Genomic DNA, 27,435 nt, shown 5'->3' on the forward strand with positions numbered 1-27,435 from the left:
CCTTCAAATGTAATCAGACACGTAAGCCCCCAAACGGGGTCCATGGACAGGTGAGGGGAGGTTGGCTTGTCTCCTAGATGTTGCCTTTGGATATTGTGCACTCCTCCACCCCCATCTTTCATATTGGTCTCAGACACTGAAGACAATGCAGGAAGCGATACACTGTAATATTACAGAAAAGACAAAAATGAGAGAAAAACAAGGGAAGAAAAGGAGTGGTGGGGGGGAAGATATGTAGTAAGCAGAGCTGCTTAAACAGGACTTGACTCATACATTAATTTACAAATTTCACAAGTATTTGTCAAATACAATTATTTGACAGATACTTTTTGTATTACCTGACCAGCTCTAAAGCTGGCCATATACTATTCTGTGAATACATTATTCAATACATACAAGTGAAATTAATCAAGTAAATACAGAAAGTGAAATTAATCAAGTCGTATATTCAGAAAATATTTTTGATACTCAACCAGCCCTTGTAGTATGTTAAATTTCATTAAAAATGTATACAAAAGAAGTTTGATTAGCAATATGTTGCAATTAAATACCGCATACAACAAACAGTGCACAACTGTTTTATTCCTCCAAATTGCATGGAGCATTGGTCTTATTTACCATCGTAGAAGGATTTGACCTCAGGTTAGTAGGCAATGATAGATTTTTCAAGCCCAGTGTATAATCAGAACTTTGCAGTGAGCGTGGGCCATGATTAAAGATTAAAAAAACCTGGGTGCCTAAAAAGTTAGGCAGTATTTTCAGAAGTACTTCTAAATCCACCTTATTTTCAGAAGTACTGAACACCCACAAATCCTAATGAAATCAATGGGAACTGCTGGTTGCTTAGCACTTTTAAAAATCAGGTCAATTTTAGATAGCTAACTACAGATTTAAGACCTTACTTTAGGTATCCAGTTTGGGAAATCTTGGCCATAATGTTTAGATGAGTTTATGTTAAATTTTGTTAGTTCTCTAGGGCTTTTTCCATTTTACAGGTTCTATCTGAGATTTTTGTTTTAAAAATGTATTTATTTCTTCGAATTGAGCTTAATTTCAATTGAATCCTTTGGCTGACATTAATGTTTTTATTTATGACTGTCTCATTCCTTTGGTTGCGCACGTCCTTACAGCTCTGGAATCATCTGTTCGTGTGGCATGCCCATGATCAGAGGTAGATTAAAGTCTCATAGGGCCCTGGACCAGAGCAAATGGGGGGACCCTGGCACCAGAACCGTGGCTCTGCCCCACCCCTTCTACCTGCAGCCCTACCCCTGTTCCACCCCTTTCCCATAGTCCCAACCTAGTCCACCCTTTTCCTGAAGCCCTGCCACTGCTCTGCCCATGGCCCCGCCTCGTTCCACCCCTTCCCTCCGCAGCCTTGCACCGATTCCGCACATGGCCCCACCCCACTCTACCTCTTCCCCCATGACCCTGCTCTCTTCTTTCCATCACCACTACCCCTGGGGCTGTGGCGGGGTAGATTTTTCCAGTGGCCCCAAATTTGCTGGGGCCCCTAGGCATAGACCCTTGGGCACGTGCAGTAATCCGCCACTGCCCATGATATTTTTGTTATTAGTCCAATCACCACTGCAGATTCATCCTCATCATATAATCACAATTCAATTTGGCATAGTTAACGGTCTCCGCTGAGGAGGGTTTCAAAACTAGAATAGCAATGGTGCAGCAGATCAGGGACAAAAGTGCACTAATTGAGGTGTGTAAGGAAACTGGTACGTTGCTAGCCTGCATTATATTTGGCTGTAGTTACTGATATCAGTCTCATTTTCATTGGCACTGAAAATTGTCACATTCACCATCCAAGAAAACATAATCGTTTAGCTCTATAAACAAACACAGCTATTTCAATTTTTTGTCTGGATGGGTTGCTGTGGGGCGGGAGAGGATGAACAAGGAGAATTTATTCAAAGAATGGAAAATCACAACTGTTATCAGCAGGAAAATAAGGGATCTACACAACATTGTTTGATTTACAGTCCTTCACATAAAGATGAAGTGGCAAGTATGCAAGAAATATAGCAACCTGTCCTTTCACATGGGCTCAGATCCTGCAAACACTATGTCCACACATAATTTGACTTCAATGGAACTAATCACACGAGAAAAGCTATACACATGCTTAAGTGTTTGCAGGATCAGGATCTAGGTGATCATCATAACCCAAAGGCAAAATGCACATATTGAAACCTGTAACCTGGCCATACTCAGTATTCTCAACTTGCTTAACAGGTTTCACAGAAACAAAGTACATCACTTATACCAATCATTTACTGTACCAAAGTTTTATGTCTAAAAACAGGGTCTGTAGATCAGAAGCTGACCAAAATTTTAAAAGGCTACAATTATGTTTTTTGGGACTACAAGTGAACAATGCTAAAATATTACTGACTACAAATACAAGCCCTCTTGATGAAATCTGGGGCTTCCTCTGGCACAGTAACCATCATTTTCTCTCTCTTCATAGGAAAATAGGATTAAGCTGTGGGGGTTGGGGGAGAATAGCATTCTGTTTGGCATTACTATAGATGTATATTTTGTTCACTAATAAAAGTAGCAATTAGATTCATAAAGGCCAGAAGGGATGATTTGATCTTCTTGTCTAAACTGCTGGATACCAGAGGCCATTAAATTTCACTCAGATACCCCTGTACTGAGCATAACAATTTGTGTTTGATTAAAGCATAACTTCCAGAAGGCATCTAATCTGGATTCGAAGACATCGAGTGATGGAGAATCCACTACTTCCCTTGTTAGTTTTCTCCAATGATTAATCACACACTTAAAAATTTGTGCCTAATTTCTTCTTTCAATATGTCTGGTTTCAGCTTCCAGACACTGGTTCTTGTTCTCTCTTTCTCTGCTAGATTAAAGAGCCCTTTAGTACCTGGTATTTTCTCCATGTGAAGGTCCTTATACACTGTAATCAAGTCACCTCTGAATCTTCTGTTTGATAAACTAAATAGATTGTGAGCTCTCAAAGTCTCTCACTGTAAGACATTTTCTCCACCCTCTCCAATTTTTCCACATCCTTTTAAAAATGCCGACACCTGAACAGTACTCATTATTCAAGAACTAGTCTCACTAATGCCGTATATATGTTTATTAATTATTGCTATTATTTAGAAACTACTTCATTGCTGCACTACTGCTGAAATAACAGCTGAAGCTAAATATCTGAATTACTCTGTTCACAATAAAACTTAAGAGTAATATTTACTTATGCCTTAAACCACGGCTCTGTAAGAACTATTGGATTAAGATTTAAGGGCTTCTCTACACTACAAAGTTAAGCCAACATTAGGCAGCTTACGTTGAACTATGGAGTTGTACACACTGCAATGCTCCTCCTGTTGCTTTAACTTTCTTGCTATGCTGACGAGCAGCACAGAGGTTAGGACGACCTAGTTAGAATGACGCAGCGTCAGTGTAGATACTGCATTGCTTACGTCACCCTAAGTGGCCTCCAGGAGGTATCCCACAATGGCCACCGTGACTGCTCTGATCACTGTTTTGATCTCCACTGCCCTGCAGTCAGGTACACAGATATGTGCTCCTCCCCTTTTAAAGCCCCATGGAGTTTTGACATTGCTCTTCCTGTTTGCTCAGTGTGAAGAGCTCACATAGCTAGAGCCCTGCTCAGATACAAAATTTGTATCCACATCCAATCCATGATCCACAAAAATGATATAAAATGGATATCCGTGGAGTTGCAGGGCTCTGCACATAGCGACTGCCCAGATGAGCATGCCAGCTCCATGCAGCAAACATGGTGCTGCCTGGAGTACGGAGAAGGTGGATTTCCTGAGTCTGTGGGGAGAAATCACTGCAGGGAAGCTGGGGGAGAGAATCGCAAGGACCTCCCTACATTCCCCTTCCCCCCATCCCCACCTGCCCATTCCATGTATCTTCCGGGGCCACAGAAATACCTAAGGCACTCCACCCCCTGGGAGATTAAACAGGACAGCTGCACATACCCCAAGGAGGCTCTCACAGCTGGGTGTATGTGCTTGTGAATTCCCTCTTCCATCCCCTTTAGAGATACGAAAGTTTCCCCTGCATGTATGAAGTTTACCTCAGTATTACATAGGTATGTTTGCATGGGTGTGGAATAAAAATCTACTTTTGGAAACTGAATTTATCTTTATTATTCTCCATCACATCGTGGCTGCTGCTAACATTCAAGACAATAGCAATAGGTTCACACGCATTATAAGAGTTGGGCACACACAGCAATCATACACGATTTATAGCGTGGTGCAAACAAACAATGCCAGACTCGGCACACTACAGGAACATACATTACTCTGCGTCAGTGTTAAAATGTTCCTTCACAGCATCTGTTGGATCATATTAAAGAAGTTCTGTATTAAAATCACAAATGAGTTTGATTCACCATAGTTTAAATTTCAGGGTATTACTAATTAAGTGGTCTCTTGGTTTTTGGTACTGTTTCTCTCCCTCTCTGTGTGAAACTTGCAAGCTGCTAATTGTGTTAGTACATCCTAAAACAGAGTCTGTTCTCAAAGCAATACTTTGTAACAACAGAAACAGCACACAGAGATTCCCCGCCCTTTTGTTGTATTTATCTCGCTTTGTTAACAATTGTGATTAAAATAGAGATAGCGGATGTATGTGGATGGATGCTTGGTGTGGATAATAAATGAATGATCAGGGAGGTGCCAGCCTAAGAATCCAGTGTCCATCGGCCGAAGAAGGCGTCAAGTGGAAACAACCAGAGGACCCCCGGAGGGCAGACTGGAATCCACCCAACAGACTCAAGGATGGGAGAAACAAAGAACAAGATAACATCTGGCAGCACGGAGCCGTCAGGAATGTGCCATCGGCTGATTGATTCAGCAACAGCATGATGAAGCAATTCCCATAGACTGGCATAGGAATAAATTCCTATAAAAATGGACTCTAGAAACTGAGAACTTTGGGGTCTGATTCTGCAACCCAACTTCCAGGAGCATCAGATGGGCATCTGACAAGGCCCTGCTCCCTCCTCGTGTCCAGGCCACCTGGCCAGTGGCTTGGCCCAAGCAACTCTAAGGCTGGTAACTATGATAATAACCTTGCAGAACCTGTGTGTGTGTGTGTGTATGAATGAATGTGTGAATAAATATGAAATTGAATGGAATGTTATATCTATAACTGACTGCTTACTATGATTCTTTCTGTATTCACAATAAATGTGGCATTTTGCCTTTTCCCCTTTAACAAGATCCTGCTGGTTTTTATTTTATTGGTATAACACATCCCTCAGCCAAATAGCCCCCCACTGAGCTCCTCTTATAGCCTTGTGTTCATAACACACAGCACAATATTGAAGAGAAATGCAGGATCCATGCTTTCTAACAGAGATGGTTGGCTTGCAGGTTACCAGGGCATTTGAAAAGTAGCTGGCAATTTAGTAGGATACCCCTGGAATGATGGAATTGAGAAACCTGCACCATGTGACACTGAACCTTCCCCCATGAGGCATTAAAAACATCCTGCGCCAGTTGCACAGAGGGTTAATTACGCACAGTGCACAGTTCTCTGTATTGATGCAAGAGCTGCTACTGGAGATGTGCTCCGCCAACACAAGGAGCATAGTGAGGACATGCAAGGTGGTTTAATTACAGCAGTGGCTGTAGGTTGACATAACTTAAGCTGAGTTAAATTTGTAATGTAGACATAGCCAAAACTTAGGCTAAGAAAAAAGGAAGGATGAATGCATCCCTTTCCTGCACAGGTCAGAGGCCTAGAAATGTAATTTTTTTTAAAGGGAATTTAAAAAGAAAAAATGTTAAAAGACAGAAGGAAATATGTCAAACATTTTGTTAATAGAAAAAAAAATATGCAATAATAAAGCCTGAGGTGAAATCCTGGACCTATTGAAGTCAATGGGAATTTTGCCATAGATTTCAATAGGGCCAGTATTTCACATTATGTGCAATAACTAACATAATTAGTGTGTGACTGATGCCTGGCTTCAATGAAAAAGAAAAACTACAAACAACAAAAGTGCTACAAATTTAGGACCTGATCCTGCAAATACTTATGCATTTGGAGTAAAGTTTCTCACTTATGTGGTCCCCGCTGTTGTCAATGAGGACTGTGAATGAAGTTACTCCTACTTCAGTGTCTGCAGGATCAGGTCCTTATGAATTTAGGGTTTGACTCTGCAAACAAGACAAAAAAAAAACTCATGAATAAAGGTTTTTTAGGACAGAGCCTTCACTTCAAATTTTATCTACAGAGAAGCTCATGCCCATTATGCAAAAATACTAGCTCTTGTAAAACACATCACCTTCTAGAGTCTAATGACCGTCCTTTCAATTGCCATTGTTTCAACAAGAAGCCTGAAAAGGCCACTAACCATATTATAGGTTTCAGAGTAGCAGCCGTGTTAGTCTGTATCTGCAAAAAGAAAAGGAGTATTTGTGGCACCTTAGAGACTAACAAATTTATTTGAGCATAAGCTTTTGTGAGCTACAGCTCACTTCATCAGATGCATGCAGTGGAAAATACAGTGGGGAGATTTCTATACACAGAGAACATGAAACAATGGGTGTTACCATACACACTGTAACAAGAGTGATCAGGTAAGGTGAGCTATTAGCAGGAGGAGCGGGGGGGCGGGGGACCTTTTGTAGTGATAATCAAGGTGGGCCATTTCCAGCAGTTGACAAGAATGTGTGAGGAACAGTGGAGGGAGGTCAAGGGGGGAATAAACATGGGGAAATAGTTTTACTTTGTGTAATGATACATCCACTCCCAGTCTTTATTCAAGCCTAAGTTAATTGTATCCAGTTTGCAAATTAATTCCAATTTAGCAGTCTCTCGTTGGAGTCTGTTTTTGAAATTTTTTTGTTGAAGAATTGCCACTTTTAGGTCTGTAATCGAGTGACCAAAGAGAAAGAAAATAATAAAGAAATTAACAGAATGCCACTAGCCATCATCTTCAGCCCCCAACTAAAACCTCTCCAACGCATCATCAAGGATCTACAACCTATCCTGAAGGACGACCCATCACTCTCACAGATCTTGGCAGACAGGCCAGTCCTTGCTTACAGACAGCCCCCAACCTGAAGCAAATACTCACCAGCAACCACATACCACACAACAGAACCACTAACCCAGGAACCTATCCATGCAACAAAGCCCATTGACAACTGTGTCCACATATCTATTCAGGGGACACCATCATAGGGCCTAATCACATCAGCCACACTATCAGAGGCTCATTCACCTGCACATCTACCAATGTGATATATGCCATCATGTGCCAGCAATACCCCTCTGACATGTACATTGGTCAAACTGGACAGTCTCTACGTAAAAGAATAAATGGACACAAATCAGAAGTCAAGTATTATAACATTCAAAAATCAGTCGAAGAACACTTCAATCTCTTTGGTCACTCGATTACAGACCTAAAAGTTGCAATTCTTCAACAAAAAAACTTCAAAAACAGACTCCAACAAGAGACTGCTGAATTGGAATTAATTTGCAAACTGGATACAATTAACTTAGGCTTGAATAAAGACTGAGAGTGGATGTGTCATTACACAAAGTAAAACTATTTCCCCATGTTTATTCCCCCCCGCCCCCCCACTGTTCCTCAGATGTTCTTGTCAATTGCTGGAAACGGCCCACCTTGATTATCATTACAAAAGGTACGCCGCCCCCCGCCCCCCTCCGCTCTCCTGCTGGTAATAGCTCACCTTACCTGATCACTCTTGTTACAGTGTGTATGGTAACACCCATTGTTTCATGTTCTCCGTGTATATAAACCTCCCCACTGTATTTTCCACTGCATGCATCCAATGAAGTGAGCTGTAGCTCACAAAAGCTTATGCTCAAATAAATTTGTTAGTCTCTAAGGTGCCACAAGTATTGCTTTTCTTTTAACCATATTATGACACTTAGTTTTGAATATTTAAATAGTACTCAAATTTTCTGCAGTGATTTTTATTAATGTTTTTATTCCAATGGTGATTTCTTTCTAAATAAATGCAGCTATAGATTATAAAAAAGTGCTTTGCATTTACATATTTTAAAGTAGACTTTAAAATTGATTATTTTTAACAAGTTCAGAATATCCCAAAGTGCCAAATACACTTTTCAAGTGCCTTACAATAGCTTCAAATTCTTCCCTCGGGCTCTTTCAAACTGAAAAATGATCACATATGGCTTAACTCAGCTAGAAGGTTAGAGACCACTTTTGTAAATAAGAGAATACAAAACCCAAGTGTAAGCCATGAAGCTGTGCAAAGCTTTTTATTCACTGCCATGTTTTTAAATGCTTGCATTAGGGTGTTAAATCCAAGGGTCAGTGTAGCAGTTTCATTTAAAAGTAAAATACCAGGTTGAGTTTTGTGGTAGACCTAGCAATTATAAGTTCTACCAGAAAGTAATATTGAAATATTTCTCTTTATTCATTAGAGTTGAACCATCTACAATCCTCAGCTTAATTTACACACTGTTAAATATAATTTTTTATTTTCCCAATTTAATTTTTTTAAGTATTTTACTTTTTAAAATAGTCTGAACATATAAAAGTCCTCCAACATGAATGGAAATAGTTTCTTTATGGATTATTCCTTTGTAGATATGTCAGCAAATAAGTGTTTTCAATAAGTCACTATTTTTTCTAGCTTCCTTTCTTTAAGTTTAAAATGCCCAGACATTCCAGGCTAGTCATGGTTAGTTCCACTGAAACTGGGATTTTGTTCCACTTACACAAAACCCAGGGTATCTAGTCACCCAGGATTGCCTGTTCTCCAAAGCACTCTGCAGCACTGCTATCCACAGATGTTCAGACAGCTGCTGACCCCCACATCAAGCTGTTAGTGAGAAAAGAAGGGATATCCACTCCCAACAAACCTGAAAATAGCTGAAAGGCAGCCCAAAGACTTGCTAATAGCAGTAGCTCCTCTTTGTGCTGCTCCTAGCTACGTCCCTGGTAGAGTCACATTGGGAAGAAAGAACAAGGAGAAAGAGAGAGTAGAGAGAGAACAGGGTGCGTATAAAGGGAAGAGGAACCAGCAGAAGACAAGCAGTAAAAACAAACAAACCAACCCAAATGAAAGTCCAGGAGATTAAGAACAAAGGACATACAGACAGAGGGAGTGGAGCAAAAAATAAAAGTTAGGACTAAGCAGGAGGCAAACAACCAATGGCCCCAGCCTTCCTCTCACCCCCCTTAACCTCTGTCCCTTGCCGTCCCTCCCGCCCCCCAAAAAAGATGCTGGGCTTGCAAGAATGGGATAGAAAACATAGTTATGAGTTGAGTTTAGGGGAGAACAGAATACACAGGGTTAAAAATGGTTCTCTCCACCCCCATTTCTTAAAGGTGTCCCAGTTTTTCGGGAGAGGGAGCCCTCCTTCCTGCCAACTTGCTTCATACACTTTCCCTCCTTCCCCGCAGATATCAAATGCTTCTCATGAGACAGGTGTCCTGATGTATCAGCCTGAAAATCTAGACTCACTAGATTCTCATTTCCTTGTCCATTCTGCCCACTTCCCTCCCTGAGCCCCATTCAGCTCCTTCTCTCCACTAGTCATTTTCAATCTATTAGCCTCCCTTCCATGCAGTATTTTGTCTCTTTCTCCCAACCCTCAACCTCCATTCCTCTCCACTCCCATGTCAGGAAACAACAGAATTTGGGGGGCATGACTGGTCACCCCATTTTTTTTTTCAAATAACGACTTTTTTTGGGTCATCAGTTGCCCAGGCTGTTGTGTTCTTTGGGAAAGTTTACCATAACTTAATGCTATACTTGTAACGGAAAATTTGCCTACCTCGGTGGTGATGCCGGTGGGGTATAAAATGCAAGTGCTGAGGGAAAAGGTTGCTTTTTCAGTGCTTGTATAAGATTTGGCTTATATTCCGGATCAACACACCATAATGAACCTTTTCCATTCACCTGGAGGGGGGAAACATAGCAGTGTGAATTAGAAGATTTAGGAGAAATTAGTAAACAAGCCATAGAGGACTCCATTGTTACAATACTAATATTAAACATCCATTGTATCAACAACACTGACTTTAGGCTAAGATATTTCCATTCTAAACCCATTTTCCCTCACCATTTTCTCAGCTAGAACTTGTAAACTTTTATTTCAGTCCATGCTAAATATTTTTGTAAGTTTGCAGAAAGGCTGTTCAGCCATTTGAGGGGCGGCGATATGGGCCCCCTTTCTATCCTCACTCCAGAAATAGGGTCCCAAAGTTGGGATTCCCTCCTTTCTCCCCTGCACTCTAGCGATGTAGGAGTTGTGTGAAATGAGCCCAGGTAGTATGTCAGAAGAGGCTGGCATGAGGAAGGTGAGTAAATGTACATATTAGTAGAATCATATTAGCAAAAACTGCAAGATAAGTATCCAAAAAGGACTGGGGTTTAATGTGTTTGTAACTTTCTTCGTTTTAGCCAGTCTTTTCAAATTCATCCAAGTCACATGGTTTTAGTGAGGACTAAATGCATAGCATGTTGGAAGTTCCAAAAACAAGTCATGTTTGATTTATCACATGAGAAAAGAGAGAACGAATTCTGAAAAACAAATGTGTGAATTAACAGCTCCATAACTGAGAAAAGCTTTTCAGTTTTCTTCTAACCTTCAAAACAAAATCATTTTTGGGTTGACAGGTGCAAGGGAAGTCAGCATCCCAGGAGTGTGCATGAATGTAAGGACTGGTCTACACACAGCTTTTGTACTGCTATACGGGTTAGAAACAGAGTTAAAACAGTACAATCCCCCAATTATAAGGGATGTAGTTACAGCAATATAAAAGGTGCTTATATCAGAATAGTTTATTTTCAGGTCACGTCTACATCCCACAGCCTATACTTGCATAGCACTCTAGTGTAGACACAGCTGATACCTACAGAAGGAGTTCTGCTGATGTAGGAACACTACCTTCCTGAATGATGTTAGCTATGTTGACAGAAGTACTCCTCCATCCACGTAGCTGTGTGCACACTGGGGGTTTTGTCGACATAGCTATGTCACTCGCAAGGGTGGGGTTTTTCACACCTCTGCCCGATGAAGCTATTAACTTTTAAGTGTAGACCAAGCCTCAGTGTGTAGACATGTCCTTAAATGAAGTAAAATAAATTTGTTAGTCTCTAAGGTGCCACAAGTACTCCTTTTCTTTTTGCGAATACAGACTAACACGGCTGCTACTCTGAAACCTTAAATGAAGTGAAAGCAGCAAGGGTTAGGTTAGAGTAGCTCCTGCAACCACGGCAACCACCACAGAGTCTGGCTGGAAATTAAGAATTCCAGGAAGTCAGAAACACAAACACTGTCAAACTGACCCCAGGCCCCATTCCTCTTTTTATTTGAATAACTGCTTCTGCATTAATGTTTCAGTTCTGAAGGCTCTTGCATCTCTTAGGACTCTTCAGTAATACTCTGATGACATTGTGGTCTCATCTTCCCCCATCTTTGCTTTCTGGTTGGAATGGTATTTTATAATAAATCAAAAACGTGAACAGCCAGTTTCTTCTACACTGAAGTCCATGCCCTTGTCAAGACTGGGGAAAAATACTTTTTTCAGTCAAATGACCTTAGCTTGAATGAACCCGACATTTAACATCAATATAGACACAGCTTAGATTTTAGCAGATCAAATTAGACTAACTCAACCATCTAAAATCACTAAAGGGGTTCAACTTCGTGCAACAGAGTTGCACTTAAGCTTGTGGACAACCACTGCTGGTCCCCAGTCAGATGTACAAGACAAAAGTGTTTTATTAGGCTGTCACCCCTTTTTTGGGGGGCGGGAATGGGGGGAACACGTGCAGCAGTCTTTCCCAGCAATGACAAGGAAGGCACCGGTAGCAAATCAAAATAAAAGTCCTCCATCAGGCCTATCTTCCCTCAGAGAAAGACTGGCTGGCAGCAATCTCAAGCAGTTCCTGACCCCAGAAGGCTTCTCGCAGAGAGACCTGGAGGTCTGCTCTTCCTTCCAGCCAGTTCCCAAATGAGCTGGACTCTACCTTTTTAACCTCTTCCTCCAAACCTGATACCTATGGCATGGTTGGGATGACTGAGCCCACAGCAGCTCGTTAACCCTTTCCTTGCCCGGGTTTTTTTTTATAGCCCATCACAATGAGCCTATACTGATGTTAATTCAACTGAGTTAATCTAGCTTGATTGAATTTGGACTAGGAAAAAAAGGTGGTTTTTTTTTCCAATCAGACAAGGCCAATGACTCCCTGTGGCTTATAGCTTAGTGACAAAGTATCATGTCTGGAAACCAGCTACTCCGTGGATTATTGTGGTCCCATGTTTCCAAAACCTGAAATCCTGACAACTTGGTGTATCCTACTTGGCAGTACCTGTAAGCCCAGCAGTGTTACCACTATTTTGTTATACATTCCAGGTTATTCAAATTGACATATCAAAAAACTAAGCAGGAGAGAACATGCTCTACTCCTCCCAAAGCTTCTTTGCCCACTGACTGCATATAGGGGAAAGCTATTAGTCAGGCTTGTTGCTTCTTTTAATATAGAAGAGACAAATCATATAGTGAGAGTTAAAGCAACCCTATCCCAGTGAGCTAACATGTCATAGCTAGGAGGGTAGCAGTGCCAAATTTTGTTGTTGAGAAATCTAGCAGAATCTTACAAAAGCCACTAATGCATACGGATGATGGAAGGCGGATAAAGCAAAAAAAATAAAAGATAACAAATATAAATGATTCTGTATTAATTTGTAAAAAGAAGAACAGAAAATGCATAATACCAGACAGCCATTCTCACATGTTGGGTATTAAATATTTGCATTAGAGCAGTTCTAGATTTTAGGACAGAAGAGAAAATAGAGGTAATCTTGTCAATACATGAGGAAAATGTTTCAGAATGAAGAGTCAAACTTCACAGGACAGAGCCTCAGCATTTGTAAATTGTCATATGCCTGCTGACTTCAGTGGGCCTATAACTATTTACACCAGCTGAGGATCCACTCCTATGCTTTTATCAATGTTTCTTGACAATTAAATATTGTCAAGGCTTAGAAAGCACCAGTGTAGCATCCACTCATGGAGGGATCTAAGTTATTGGGCTTTTTTCATAAGATTAAATATTTTGTTATAAAAAGAGCTTGAACTATGAATTAGGGGAAAAAAAATCAGAAATAAAACTGAGTGTTATTTAGTAGTTATTGAAATGCCCTACAAACAGATGCCTCTGAACGTTGCTCTCTGTAAAATTCCTTTTTTATTGGATACTATTCTTTACCCTGCAACAAAGCTTAGTGGGAAAACTATAAGAAATACACCAACTTTTTTTCTTTAGATATTTGTATTTAAATAGACTATTAGCCAGTTAACCCCACCACAGCTGTGATTACCCTAACTGGCTGAACCCACCCTCTTAATAAGAGTATATTGCGTAGGGTGGATAAAAATCAATTAAAAAAAAAACACCGGATTTTTTTGATCAAATGCTTTTTGAGGAAAAAACCTATCTAAAGATAGTTTTAATTAAGATACATTATAGCTCAAAGATATCTCCTTACACAGAGTCAATCCCTTACCTCTCTCTAAAAGTGCAAAGTTTCAAAAAGTTCAATGAATAGAAGATTGTTGGGGGCAGAATAGATCTGGACAAGGAAAAGAAGTCTGGAGATAAATGTGAGAAGGGAAGGACAGGCAGTAGAAACAAAAGTGAAACTGTTTAAGCAGCATATGCCAAAAGTCTTGAGGTCTTTCTGAGTGTAGCCTTCATTGATTTAAGATCTACCAAACCATTTTCTCACTAGACGGGAACACCTATAATGGCAGCAGGCCGTAAAAGAGACCCAGTTTGGGAATATTTTAATGAAGTTCCTCTACCTGTGGGTAAGACAGGCATGCGTGCAAAATGCAAACAGTGCAACAAAGAAATGCAAGGCCTGGTTGCCCGAATGAAACATCATCATGAGAAGTGCTCCTTCTCAGGAGGAAGCTGCATTGAAGATGATGAAAGGAACATGTCTGAACACGCAGGATCTTCAGGTTGGTCAACTTTTTTTATTTCATACTTCTTCCTTAAGGACTGCCTGTCTTCCTTCTGGACTATTCTTGAATTCTCATGTTTGAGGAAAAAATATAGTTGGTACTATCATTTTAGATGCAGTTGTGATAAAAAATAAATAGAAATAAATGGCAGAAATAAGCAGATCTTTCTTTTACAACTTCACCTTTAAAGTAGTACTGAGTGTCAGCGAATGCAATGAGTAATACTAAATGAGTAGTATGGTAATAATAATTAAATAACTGCATTGACTTATTTTGTTTAGGAGAATCCATCCTCAACATACAGGATTCTGAAAACTATCCACCTTCAAGATCACCATCATCTTCTATAGTTTCAGTTATCTGCCAAAGACAGTGTTTCAGTCACATCATGTATGTCACATAGCCACAGTATATCACCTGTAGCAAAAAGAAAAAAAATCTCCATCATCCAGAAACAACCATAAATAAATTTGTGATAAGAACCAGCAGATTACAAAAAAATACATTACTGATAACAAAAAGAGGTAACTGATGAAAAAATTGCCCAGTTTGTTTATGCAACAAACTCTCCTTTCCATATGATTGGGAACTCACACTTCATTAACATGGTTCAGTCATTAAGACCAGGATACAGTCTACCCAACAGAGCAGATGTCGCAGGTTGGATGAACTGTATGAAAGAGAAATTGAGCAGTGTGCAAAAGCTCTAGAGGGTGAAATTGTTAACCTGAGTCTTGATGGGTGGAGCAATGTCCACAATGATCCTGTTGTATGTGCTTGCGCGACAACAGAAGAAGGGAATGTCTTCCTTACAGAAGCAATTGATATATCAGGAAATGCACACACAGCAGAATACTTACAAGTAGCAGCAGTAAACGCTATAACAAACTGTGAAAAAAAATTCAAATATCTAGTACGCAGCTTGGTCACAGACAATGATGCAAATGTATCCAAGATGAGAAGAAATTTAGAAGAGAGTTGCAAGCTAATAACGTGGTAGCAGTGCTTATTTGATGCACCTCTTAGACAAAGACTTCAGTGTTCCAGAAATAAAGGCTAATGTTTTTGAAATTGCAAAATACTTCTGTAACAACCACTTTGCAGCAGCTGCTCTGAAAAAAGTGAGAGGAACCAAGCTAACTTTCCCACAAGACATGCGATGGAACTCAGTAGTGGACTGTTTTGAGCACTATATCAAGAACTGGCCTAATCTGATGACAGTTTGTGAACAAAATCGTGAAAAAATAGATGGCACTGTCACAGCCAAAGTTCTCAACATTCGGCTTAAGAGAAATGTTGAACACATGCTGAGTACCCTGAAGCCTATTTCTGTAGCCTTGAACAAAATGCTGGGAAATAGCTGTTTTATTGCTGATGCTGTTGAAATTTGGAAGGAACTGATCGAGATCTTAAAAAGAGAAATATGCAATGCCAGACATAGCCCTGGTCTACACTACGAGTTTAGGTCGGATTTAGCAACGTTAGATCGGTTTAGCCCTGCACCTGTGCACACTACGAAGCCATTTTTTCCGACTTTAAGGGCTCTTAAAACCGGTTTCTGTACTTCTCCCCGACGAGTGCATTAGTGCTGAAATTCACCTTGCTGGGTCCAATTTGGGGTAGTGTGGATGCAATTCGATGGTATTGCCCTCCGGGAGCTATCCCAGAGTGCTCCATTGTGACTGCTCTGGACAGCACTCTCAACTCAGATGCACTGGCCAGGTAGACAGGAAAAGCCCCATGAACTTTTGAATTTCATTTCCTGTTTGGCCATCATGGCGAGCTGATCAGCACAGTTGACCATGCAGAGCTCTTCAGCACAGGTGACCATACAGTCCCAGAATCACAAAAGAGCTCCAGCATGGACCAAACGGGAGGTACGGGATCTGATCACTGTATGGGGAGACGAATCCGTGCTACCAGAACTCCGTTCCAAAAGACGAAATGCCAAAATATTTGAAAAAATCTCCAAGGGCATGAAGGACAGAGGTTATAACAGGGACCCGCAGCAGTGCAGCATGAAACTTAAGGAGCTCAGGCAAGCCTATCAAAGAACCAGAGAGGCAATTGGCCGCTCCGGGTCAGAGCCCCAGACATGCCGCTTCTATGAAGACCTGCAAGCCTTTCTAGGGGGTTCCCCTACAACTACCCCAGCCCTGTGCGTGGACTCCGTCAATGGACTCTCACACAACAGGGATGCGGATTTTGGAGACAAGGAAGATGATAAGGAGAAGGAGGTTGAAGCACAGCAAGCAAGCGGAGAAACCGTTTTCCCCAACAGCCAGGAACAGTTTCTCACCCTGGATCTTGTACCATCCCAACCCACCGAAGGCGGGCTCCCAGACCCAGAAGGCGGAGAAGGTACCTCTGGTGAGTGTACCTTTGTAAATATAATACACGGTTTAAAAGCCTGCGTGTTTACTTATTAATTTGCCCTGAAGACTTGGGATGCATTCGCGGCCAGTACAGCGATTGGAAAAGTCCCGGTGTTTGCTGGCATTCAAACAACATCCGTTCTTTATCTCTCTGTGTTATCCTCAGGACAGTGATATCATTCATGGTTGAAATCGGGGAATTTTATTAAGGGGACATTCAGAGGTGGCCGTTCCTGCTGGGCTGTTTGCCTGTGGCTGAACAGAAATCATCCCCGCTGTTAGCCACACGGTGGGGGGAGGGGTGAAGCCATCATCCCAGGGGAATTGTGTGTGTGTGTGTGTGTGGTGGGGGTGTTAGTTGGGTTTGTGCTGCACGTTAACCCAAAAACCGCAGCCCCTTCTTTTAAATGGCCAACCCATTTTAAAGGGCCAACCCAACGGGTGCTTGGTATGTGAAATGAGGGCACTGCTGTTTGAAACCATTCCTACATGTTATGATGGTTAAAGAAGCCAAAAGACTGTGGCTTATCATGTTTTCCTGCAAGCCGAATTCTGTTGCCTGCCAGCCCTGCATGTGTGATCTCTCACACATACCGGCACACCCTCGCTATAAGAGGTAAAATGCAACCTTATAAAGAAAGCACACATGCTATATAATGTTAACAGTTTGGTTCACCACGAAAGACTCTACCCACTGTTCCCTAAAATGTCTCTTTTTAAAGACTAATCTCCCTTTTTTCCCTCCCGCAGCTCCAAATGTTTCATCACTCCACGTATCATCTCTGTCCCAGAGGCTATCAAAGATTAAAAGCTGGAAAAAACGCAAACTGATATGCTCTGGTGTATGGTTGAGGGGCAGGAAAGGCAGCAGGAGCACAGACCGCCGCTACAGCCCCAGTGTAACCAACCGCCCTCCTCCCCAAGTTCCATAGCCTCCTCACCCAGACGCCTACGAACATGGGGGGGGGCCCCCGGGCACCCAACCACTCCACCCCAGAGGACTGCCCAAGCAACAAAATCTGGCATTCAATAAGTTTTGAAGTGCAGTATGGCCTTGTCCTTCCGTCCTCCCCTCTTCCCCCACCCCACCCAATGCTTCCCTCCTTCCCCACCCCTCCCGGGTTACCTTGGCAGTTATCCCCCAATTTGTGTGACGAATTAATAAAGAATGCATGGAATTTGAAACAATGACTTTATTGGCTCTGCAAGTGGTGATCAAAGGGAGGAGGGGAGGGCGGTTGGCTTAAAGGGAAGTAGAGTAAACCAAGGGGGCTGTTTTCATCAAGAAACAAACAGAACTTTCACACCATAGCCTGGTCAGCCATGAAACTGGTTTTCAAAGCTTCTCTGATGTGCAGCGCACCCTAACCGTGCTCTTCTAACCGCCCTGGTGTCTGGCTGTGCGTAATCAGCAGTCAGGTGATTTGCCTCAACTTCCCACCCTGCCATAAACTTCTCCCCCTTACTCTCACAGATCTTGTGGAGCACACAGCAAGCAGTAATAACAATGGGAATTTTGGTTTCGCTGACGTCTAAATGACGCAGTAAACTGCACCAGCGTGTTTTTAAACGTCCAAATGCACATTCTACCTCCATTCTGCACTTGCTCAGCCTATAGTTGAACAGCTCCTGACTGACTACTGTCCAGGAGGGTGCCTGCATATGGCTTCATGAGCCATGGCATTAAGGGGTAGGCTGGGTCCCCAAGGATAACTATAGCCATTTCAACATCCCCAACGGTTATTTTCTGGTATGGGAAAAAAGTCCCTTGCTGGAGCTGTTTCAACAGAGCAGAGTTCCTGAAGATGCGAGCATCATTTACCTTTCTCGGCCATCCCATGTTGATGCTGGTGAAATATCCCTTGCGATCCACCAGTGCTTGAAGCACCATTGAAAAGTACCCCTTTCGGTTTATGTACTCACTGCCTTGGTGCTCCGGTGTCAAGATAGGAATATGGGTTCCGTCTATCGCCCCACCACAGTTAGGGAATCTCATTGCAGCAAAGCCATCCACTATGACCTGCACATTTCCCAGAGTCACCCTTGATAGCAGCAGCTCAGTAATCTCGTTGGCTACTTGGATCACAGCAGCCCTCACAGTAGATTTGCCCACTCCAAATTGATTTCCAATTGATTGGCAGCTGTCTGGCGTTGCAAGCTTCCAGAGGGCTGTCGCCACTTGCTTTTTGAACTGTGAGGGCTGCTCTCATCTTGGTATTCTTGCGCTTCAGGGCAGGGGAAAGCAAGTCACAAAGTTCCATGAAAGTGCCCTTACACATACGAAAGTTTCGCAGCCATTGGGAATCGTCCCAGACCTGCAACACTATGCGGTCCCACCAGTCTGTGCTTGTTTCCCGGGCCCAGAATCGGTGTTCCACAGCATGAGCCTGCCCCATTGCCACAAGGATGGCCAAATTGCCGTGGCCGGTACTTTGAGAGAAGTCTGTGTCCATGTCCTCATCACTCTCCTCACCGCGCTGCCGTCGCCTACTCGCCTGCTTTTGCAGGTTCTGGTTCTGCATATACTGCATGATAATGCGCATGGTGTATAGAGCGGTCACAACTGCCGCGGTGATCTGAGCGGGCTCCATGCTTGCCATGGTATGGCGTGAGCAGGAGAGCAGAGTGGCAGTGGCGGGTGGATGACGATGCTGACAGCAATATGGCGCACGCATGGAAAAAGGCGCAAAATGATTGTCGGCCATTGCTTTCATGGGGGGGGGGAGCAAGGCAGCAGACAGTGCTGGTGGCTGGGAGAGTATCGTGAGGCAGAATGGCCCCCTCAAGGATTGAACTCACAACCCTGGGTTTAGCAGGCCAAAGTTCAAATCACTGAACTATCCCTCTGCCAATATTCCAGGCAGGACTGAATCTCTATTAGACAAAACTTAAAGAAGAGAATGACCTGAGTCACTCCCATTTATGTGCAGGTGCCCATGACAGACATTACCGAGGTCTGCCAGGAGCACTTATGTCCACCCAGGTGCCCTGACCAAGGCTGGCCAAGAGCACCCAGGAGACGACGAGGACAGCTACTAGTCTGCTGCCACAAGGCAATGAGCTGCTGCTGTGTAGCAATGCAGTCCCATGTCTGCCAGCACCCAGGAGACGTACTGTGACGGTGAGCTGAGCGGGCTCCATGCTTGCCGTGGTATGGCGTCTGCATGGGTAACCCAGGAAAAAAGGTGCGAAACAATTGTCTGCCGTTGCTTTCACGGATGGAAGGAGGGAGGTGGGGGGAGGGGAGGCCTGATGACATGTACCCAGAACCACCCGCAACAATGTTTTTTGCCCCATCAGGCATTGGGATCTCAACCCAGAATTCCAATGGGCGGCGGAGACTGTGGGAACTGTGGGATAGCTACCCACAGTGCAACACTCCGGAAGTCGACGCTAGCCTCGGCACTGTGGACGCACTCCGCCGACTTAATGGTCTTAAGTGGGGACCCACACAAAATCGACTGTATAAAATTGCTTTCTAAAAATTCGACTTTTATAAATTCGACCTAATTTCATAGTGTAGACATACCCTTAAATTACAAGCATTGAAAAAACGAATGGGACAAGCACTATCTCCAGCTCATTTTCTTGCAAATATTCTCAATGCCAGGGTCAAACCTTAACTGCTGAAGAGGAGGAGTTTGCTGGATGTCCATATCATAGCCATCATCCTTCCATAATGCCAACTATAATAAACTTCAGAGCTGAAGGGTGAACCATTCAAGAAATATATGTTTGCTGAAGATGTTTTAAAGAAAGTCACACAAGTGAACTGGTGGAACTCACTTAACCACTTGGATTCAGACACGTTTGAAGTGATAATCTCACTTTTAACAGCAGTAGCCTCTTCTGCCAATGTAGAAAGAATATTTTCTTCCTTTGGACTAATTCATTGCAAATAGAGAAATCGTTTGGGACCTGAAAAAGCAGAAAAGCTTGTTTTTCTTTTCCAGATTATGAACAAACAGGAAAATGAAGGTGAAGACAACTGAGTTAGCTGCAGAAGCCAATATTTTAAGTTTCTCATGTTGACATCGCTGACATAATCGATTTAATTTTGGGTGGTTTTTTTTTAATATTTCATTTAACCATTTTAGTTAAAAAACATTTTAACAAAAACAAACCTGATTTTAAAAAACTTGAATGTTTAACTAAATTCAAAAATTCATATGCTTGTTTTGTTAAAATATTATATGTTTGTTGTTGAAGAAAAAAATCCAGAATAAATAACATTATTGTTTTAGTTAAATAAAACAATTTAAATATCTGTCTGGTGACGTTCTCCTCCTAATGCAGCATGGCAAGAAAATCCTCCAAATGTTAATGAGTAACCTGTTGAACTGGAGCTAGTTCACCTCCCAATGACTTCATAAATATCTACTTCAATTACCTTTGGTAAATGAAAAAACCAAACAATCATTCATTTTCTGATATAGCCGTAAAACTAATCTGAAAATTTTTCAAAATAAATCACTTAAAAAATGTATATAGTGTGTACCTTCTAAAAATGAAACCTACATCTATCTCTGAGTTGTGAAGAATATGTATTAAGGTTATAACAACCAACAAAAATGCACTTTTATGTAGAAATCCATGATTAAATCAAGTCTTCCTGACAAGAGATTTAAATCAAATCCACCCTGTTATTGCGCCATAATTTTATTTGAAAATTGGCTTTCTGCAACAACTGTGCTAGGTGCCTCTTCTTTTTCCCAGCTTTCTTCTGGGGCTCATCTCTTGAGAACTGCTCCTGGGTTGGCTTGCTGGCTCATTCCATTCCATCCTACTCCTCAAAGGACCCACCTACTTGGCTTCCTCTTCCTTCCTTGAGGGTTCCCACTCCTTCACTCATGGAGCACTGAAAACTCATCCTAGCGATCATTCAATTGCTACATACCGTATTCCTATTCTGAACAGGATATAACTTTACCTGTGCTTCACTTGTGCTAAACACGGGCCTAAATCAGTTTCTTTATGGCACTGCCTGTGGAGCAATAAGTAACTACTGTGCTCAGATTCACGACTCAGTGCGAATCAATGTGAATTTCAATCTGGCGCTGCATCTATGGGGTACAGATGTGAAAGACCCAGTTGAAAGAACTGTATACTATGTCACCAATAGGAAGGAAACTGATCCTTACTTTACTGATCACTTCATCCACTCCAGCTTTTAGAATGGTTTCAGAGTAGCAGCTGTGTTAGTCTGTATTCACAAAAAGAAAAGCAGTACTTGTAGCACCTTAGAGACTAACAAATTTATTTGAGCATAAGCTTTCGTGAGCTACAGCTCACTTCATCGGATGCATTCAGTGGAAGATACAGTGGGGAGATTTATATACATAGAGAACATGAAACAATACACACTGTAACGAGAGTTGATCACTTAAGGTGAGCTATTACCAACAGGAGAGCTGGGGGGGGGGACCTTTTGAAGTGATAATCAAGGTGGGCTGGTAGCGTAGGGCCTCCTCAGCACTCCCAGCTATCTTTGAGACACCACTGACTTCCTGAGGAAACTACAATCCATCGGTGATCTTCCTGAAAACACCATCCTGGCCACTATGGACACAGAAGCCCTCTACACCAACATTTCACACAAAGATGGACTACAAGCCGTCAGGAACACTATCCCCGATAATGTCACGGCAAACCTGGTGGCTGAACTTTGTGACTTTGTCCTCACCCATAACTATTTCACATTTGGGGACAATGTATACCTTCAAATCAGCGGCACTGCTATGGGTACCCGCATGGCCCCACAGTATGCCAACATTTTTATGACTGACTTAGAACAACGCTTCCTCAGTTCTCGTCCCCTAATGCCCCTACTCTACTTGCGCTACATTGAGGACATCTTCATCATCTGGACCCATGGAAAAGAAGCCCTTGAGGAATTCCACCATGATTTCAACAATTTCCATCCCACCATCAACCTCAGCCTGGTCCAATCCACACAAGAGATCCACTTCCTGGACACTACGGTGCTAATAAGCGATGGTCACATAAACACCACCCTATACCGGAAACCTACTGACCGCTATTCCTACCTACATGCCTCCAGCTTTCACCCAGACCACATCACACGATCCATTGTCTACAGCCGAGCTCTACGATACAACCGCATTTGTTCCAACCCCTCAGACAGAGACAAACACCTACAAGATTTCTATCAAGCATTCTTACAACTACAATACCCACCTGCTGAAGTGAAGAAACAGATTGACAGAGCCAGAAGAGTACCCAGAAGTCACCTACTACAGGACAGGCCCAACAAAGAAAATAACAGAACGCCACTAGCCATCACCTTCAGCCCCCAACTAAAACCTCTCCAAAGCATCATCAAGGATCTACAACCTATCCTGAAGGACGACCCATCACTCTCACAGATCTTGGCAGACAGGCCAGTCCTTGCTTACAGACAGCAAATACTCACCAGCAACCACACACCACACAACAGAACCACTAACCCAGGAACCTATCCTTGCAACAAAGCCCATTGACAACCGTGTCCACATATCTATTCAGGGGACACCATCATAGGGCCTAATCACATCAGCCACACTATCAAAGGCTCATTCACCTGCACATCTACCAATGTGATATATGCCATCATGTGCCAGCAATGCCCCTCTGACATGTACATTGGTCAAACTGGACAGTCTCTACGTAAAAGAATAAATGGATACAAATCAGAAGTCAAGTATTATAACATTCAAAAATCAGTCGAAGAACACTTCAATCTCTTTGGTCACTCGATTACAGACCTAAAAGTTGCAATTCTTCAACAAAAAATCTTCAAAAACAGACTCCAACAAGAGACTGCTGAATTGGAATTAATTTGCAAACTGGATACAATTAACTTAGGCTTGAATAAAGACTGAGAGTGGATGTGTCATTACACAAAGTAAAACTATTTCCCCATGTTTATTCCCCCCCGCCCCCCCCACTGTTCCTCAGATGTTCTTGTCAATTGCTGGAAACGGCCCACCTTGATTATCACTACAAAAGGTACGCCGCTCCCCGCCCCCTTCCACTCTCCTGCTGGTAACAGCTCACCTTACCTGATCACTCTTGTTACAGTGTGTATGGTAACACCCATTGTTTCATGTTCTCTATGTATATAAGTCTCCCCACTGTATCTTCCATGAATGCATCCGATGAAGTGAGCTGTAGCTCACGAAAGCTTATGCTCAAATAAATTTATTAGTCTCTAAGGTGCCACAAGTACTCCTTAGCTTTTAGAATGCAGGTCAATGAAATCAGATCTTGGCCTTTTAAAGACACACACATTAACTTCACAGCGCAAAAGAAATCTTCTGTAAAACCCGAGGACTGTACATAGTAGCATTCAGCATTAACCAATACTACCAAGATACATCTACAGTTATTTCCTCCTGCCTAGGCTACAACACAAGCTAGATAAAACTTAAGCTAAAGATGTTACTTTATATCTATACTAGGAAAAAGGATGAGTTTAGGTCAGACTTAGCGAGCATATACATATGTTACCTAAATCCTATCTAAACTTGACCACGTTTCCTAGTCAAGACAAACCCTAAAAGGTCTTAGGTCTTAATTAGGCTGTGATGGTCACACTCCACTGCAGGAGGAGGATGTGTGTGACCTTCCACCTCTGCTGAGGCTACAGCTATGTTTGTTGAAATGTGATCATAACTTTTATTTCACATCTACCAAAATGGAAAATTTTATTGTCAGTGTAAACAAACAAATGAATTGCTGATTCATTTTAAGATCTAGGGTAAATAAGGATGGGCAGTCTGAAAAAGAAAATGCATGTGTGCAAAAAAAATTTTAAAAATAGTGACATTTGTCACTTTTATAATTCAAATCGTCATAGTAGCAGGGTAAAGCAAACTAAATGGAAAGCTTTTAAAATTACCAATGTTTGGATTTTTTATAAAGGCAAAAATCTCCCAGGCCAGTCTGCACATTTCAGGACAGTATTGAGACTCCTTGGGTTGATGGTAATATCATACCAGGGGATACCTTTTCTTGTCCAAAGCACCTCATTGATAAAACAGTGTTTCTTAGGGCTTGTCTACACATAAAAAATAATCTGGGATAAAACAGGGTGTACATTTAAAATTGATTAACTATTTCTGATTATTCTGGAATAGTTATTTCTGATTAATTCTACATGTGGACACTCTTATTCCGGAATAAGAGTGTCCACATGTGGAATTAATCAGAAATAACTATTCTGGAATAACTTAAGACCTTAGAATAGAATCTCTCATCAAAAGGGCCTTTTCTCCTGTGAATTCACAGCTGTAAGTTACCACTGCTTTTTGTCTTCTGTGGCTGAAGCACAATTGCAATCTGATTGTGAAATCATGCTCCAAATGACTGCACAGTTCCAGTCCTCTTCTCAGACACTTTTTGTTTAACAATGATTCAAAACAATGCACCCCAGTCAGTCTCAATGGCAACTTTTCTCAAATGCGGCCATCACAGGCTTTTCGTGTGGCCACAACAGCCTCCTGGGCGGTGATGGGGAAGCATCGGCCCCTCCCCCTCCCTCCTTGTTGCTCCCAGATGCACTGCCCTGCACCGCCTCTGGAGAGAGGTGGGGCACAATGTGGCAAGAGCAAGGTGAGTTGGGTGGGGGAGGGGGTTTGTTGGGTGGGGGAGGGGGTTTGGATGGATGGCTTCAGCGACGAGACTTCAGGGCAGCGGCTACTAGCCTCCAGCCCCTGGTTCCAGCTGTATGGCTGCAAGCACTGGCTCCAGTCACACAGTGGCAGGCGCTGGCCACAGGCACCAATCCCCAGCCTAGCCGCACAGCAGTGGGCTCCAACCACAGGGCTTTGGGTGCTAACCCCTGGCTCTGGAGCTTCAGTCGGCCTCTTACCCCCAGTTCCGGCTGTGCAGTGGTGGGTGCTGGCCCCGGTCTCCAGCTACACGACCCTAGCCCCTGGTGCTTATCCCCTGCCCCAGCTGCACGGCAGCAGGCACCGACCCACAGCTCTGTTCCTGGACTCCAGCCACGCGGTGGTGGGAGCTGGCCCCAGGCGCTGACTCCAGGCTCCAGCCATGCACCCCTGGACTCCAGCACCCAGCTCCAGGCTCTAAACATGAAGCAGGAGGCACTAGCCCCGGGTGCTGACCCACAGCTCTGGCTGTGCAGCAGTGGGCTCTGATCCCTAGCTCTGGCCACGCAGTTCCGGTCCCTAGCTCTAGGCACTGAGCCCCACCCTTGGCCGCTTGGCAACAGACACCAGGCCCGGGCTCTGGCCATGCGACATTGGGGCTCATCACCCAGCCCCCCACCCCCTGCCCAGGCCCCTGCTTCCTCCCCCGGCCCCACATCCATCCCACCATTGCCACTGGTCCCTGCTGCCTCCCCGTTTGGCCCCCCCATCCAGGGCTTAATGGGTCCTGGGGCTTGCTGAGAAAAGTGATAGTAAACATGCAAGTATAATTTTTTTACAGCAGACTTACTAGCTCTTGGTGAAAAGTGATACTTGTATGTTTGTTAATATCACTTATCACTTTTCATAGCCTTCCACGCAGCTACTAAGGCTATGTCTACACTACGAAATTAGGTTGAATTTATAGAAGTCGATTTTTTAGAGTTCAATTTTATACAGTCTATTGTGTGTGTCCCCACTTAAGACCACTAAGTCGGCGGAGTGTGTCCACAGTACCGAGGCTAGCGTCGACTTCCGGAGCGTTACACTGTGGGTAGCTATCCCACAGTTCCGCAGTCTCCGCCGCCCATTGGAATTCTGGGTTGAGATCCCAATGCCTGATGGGGCAAAAAACATTGTCGCGGGTGGTCCTGGGTACATGTCATCAGGCTCCCCCTCCGTGAAAGCAACGGCTAACAATCGTTTTCACACCTTTTTCTGTGCGGGCGCCATATTGCTGTCAGCATCATCATCCGCCCACCGCTTCTGCTGCCACTCTGCTCTCCTGCAGATGCCATACCACAGCAAGCATGGAGCCCACTCGGATCGCCACAGGCAGTTATGACTGTTCTAAACACCATGCATATTAGCCAGCAGAATATGCAGAACCAGAACCAGAACCTGCAAAAGCAGGCGAGTAGGCGATGGCAGCGCAGTGAGGAGAGTGATGAGGATATGGACACAGACTTCTCTCAAAGTACGGCCCCAGCAATGTGGAAATCATGGTGGTAATAGGGCAGGTTCATGCAGTGGAACGCCGATTCTGGGCCCAGGAAACAAGCACAGACTGGTGGGACTGCATAGTGTTGCAGGTCTGGGATGATTCCCAATGGCTGCGAAACTTTTGTATGCGTTAGGACACTTTCATAGAACTTTGCGACTTGCTTTCCCCTGCCCTAAAGCGCAAGAATACCAAGATGAGAGCAGCCCTCACAGTTCACAAGGGAGTGGCGACAGCCCTCTAGAAGCTTGCAACGCCAGACAGCTACCAGTCAGTCGGGAATCAATTTGGAGTAGGCAAATCTAGTGTGGGGGCTGCTGTGATCCAAGTAGCCAACGAGATTACTGAGCTGCTGCTACCAAGTGTAGTGACTCTGGGAAATGTGCAGGTCATAGTGGATGGTTTTGCTGCAATGAGATTCCCTAACTGTGGTGGGGCGATAGACGGAACCAATATCCCTATCTTGACACCGGAGCACCAAGGCGGTGAGTACATAAACTGAAAGGGGTACTTTTCAATGGTGCTTCAAGCACTGGTGGATCACAAGGGACGTTTCACCAACATGGGATGGCCGGGAAAGGTACATGACGCTCGCATCTTCAGGAACTCTGGTCTGTTGAAACAGCTGCAGCAAGGGACTTTCTTCCCAGACCAGAAAATAACTGTTGGGGATGTTGAAATGCCTATAGTTATCCTTGGTGGACCCAACCTACCCCTTAATGCCATGGCTCATGAAGCCATACACACACACCCTGGACAGTAGTCAGGAGCTGTTCAACTATAGGCTGAGTAAGTGCAGAATGGTGGTAGAATGTGCATTTGGACGTTTAAAAGCGCACTGGTGCAGTTTACTGAGTCATTTAGACCTCAGCGAAACCATTATTCCCATCGTTA

At 43.2% G+C, this 27,435-nt stretch overlaps 2 protein-coding genes across 5 annotated transcripts in view; one reads left to right on the top strand and one right to left on the bottom strand.

Moving 5' to 3' along the window:
* Positions 1–27,435, bottom strand: part of FOXN2 (forkhead box N2) — a 127,782-nt gene that overhangs the window by 15,128 nt on the left and 85,219 nt on the right. For all 4 annotated transcript variants that reach the window (XM_074949450.1, XM_074949448.1, XM_074949449.1 and 1 more), the window contains exon 3: positions 9,811–9,935. In XM_074949450.1, coding sequence (XP_074805551.1) covers positions 9,811–9,935 — 125 coding nt within the window. The remainder of the gene's footprint in view (positions 1–9,810; positions 9,936–27,435) is intronic.
* LOC141983916 (uncharacterized) lies at positions 15,817–21,563 on the top strand. The gene is made up of 3 exons (XM_074946879.1): positions 15,817–16,384; positions 17,140–17,229; positions 21,307–21,563. The coding sequence occupies exons 1-3, from the start codon at positions 15,817–15,819 to the stop codon at positions 21,561–21,563; spliced, it is 915 nt and encodes a 304-aa protein (XP_074802980.1).

This window comes from Natator depressus, chromosome 3 (genome assembly GCF_965152275.1).
Source record: "Natator depressus isolate rNatDep1 chromosome 3, rNatDep2.hap1, whole genome shotgun sequence".
NCBI lineage: Eukaryota > Metazoa > Chordata > Testudines > Cheloniidae > Natator > Natator depressus.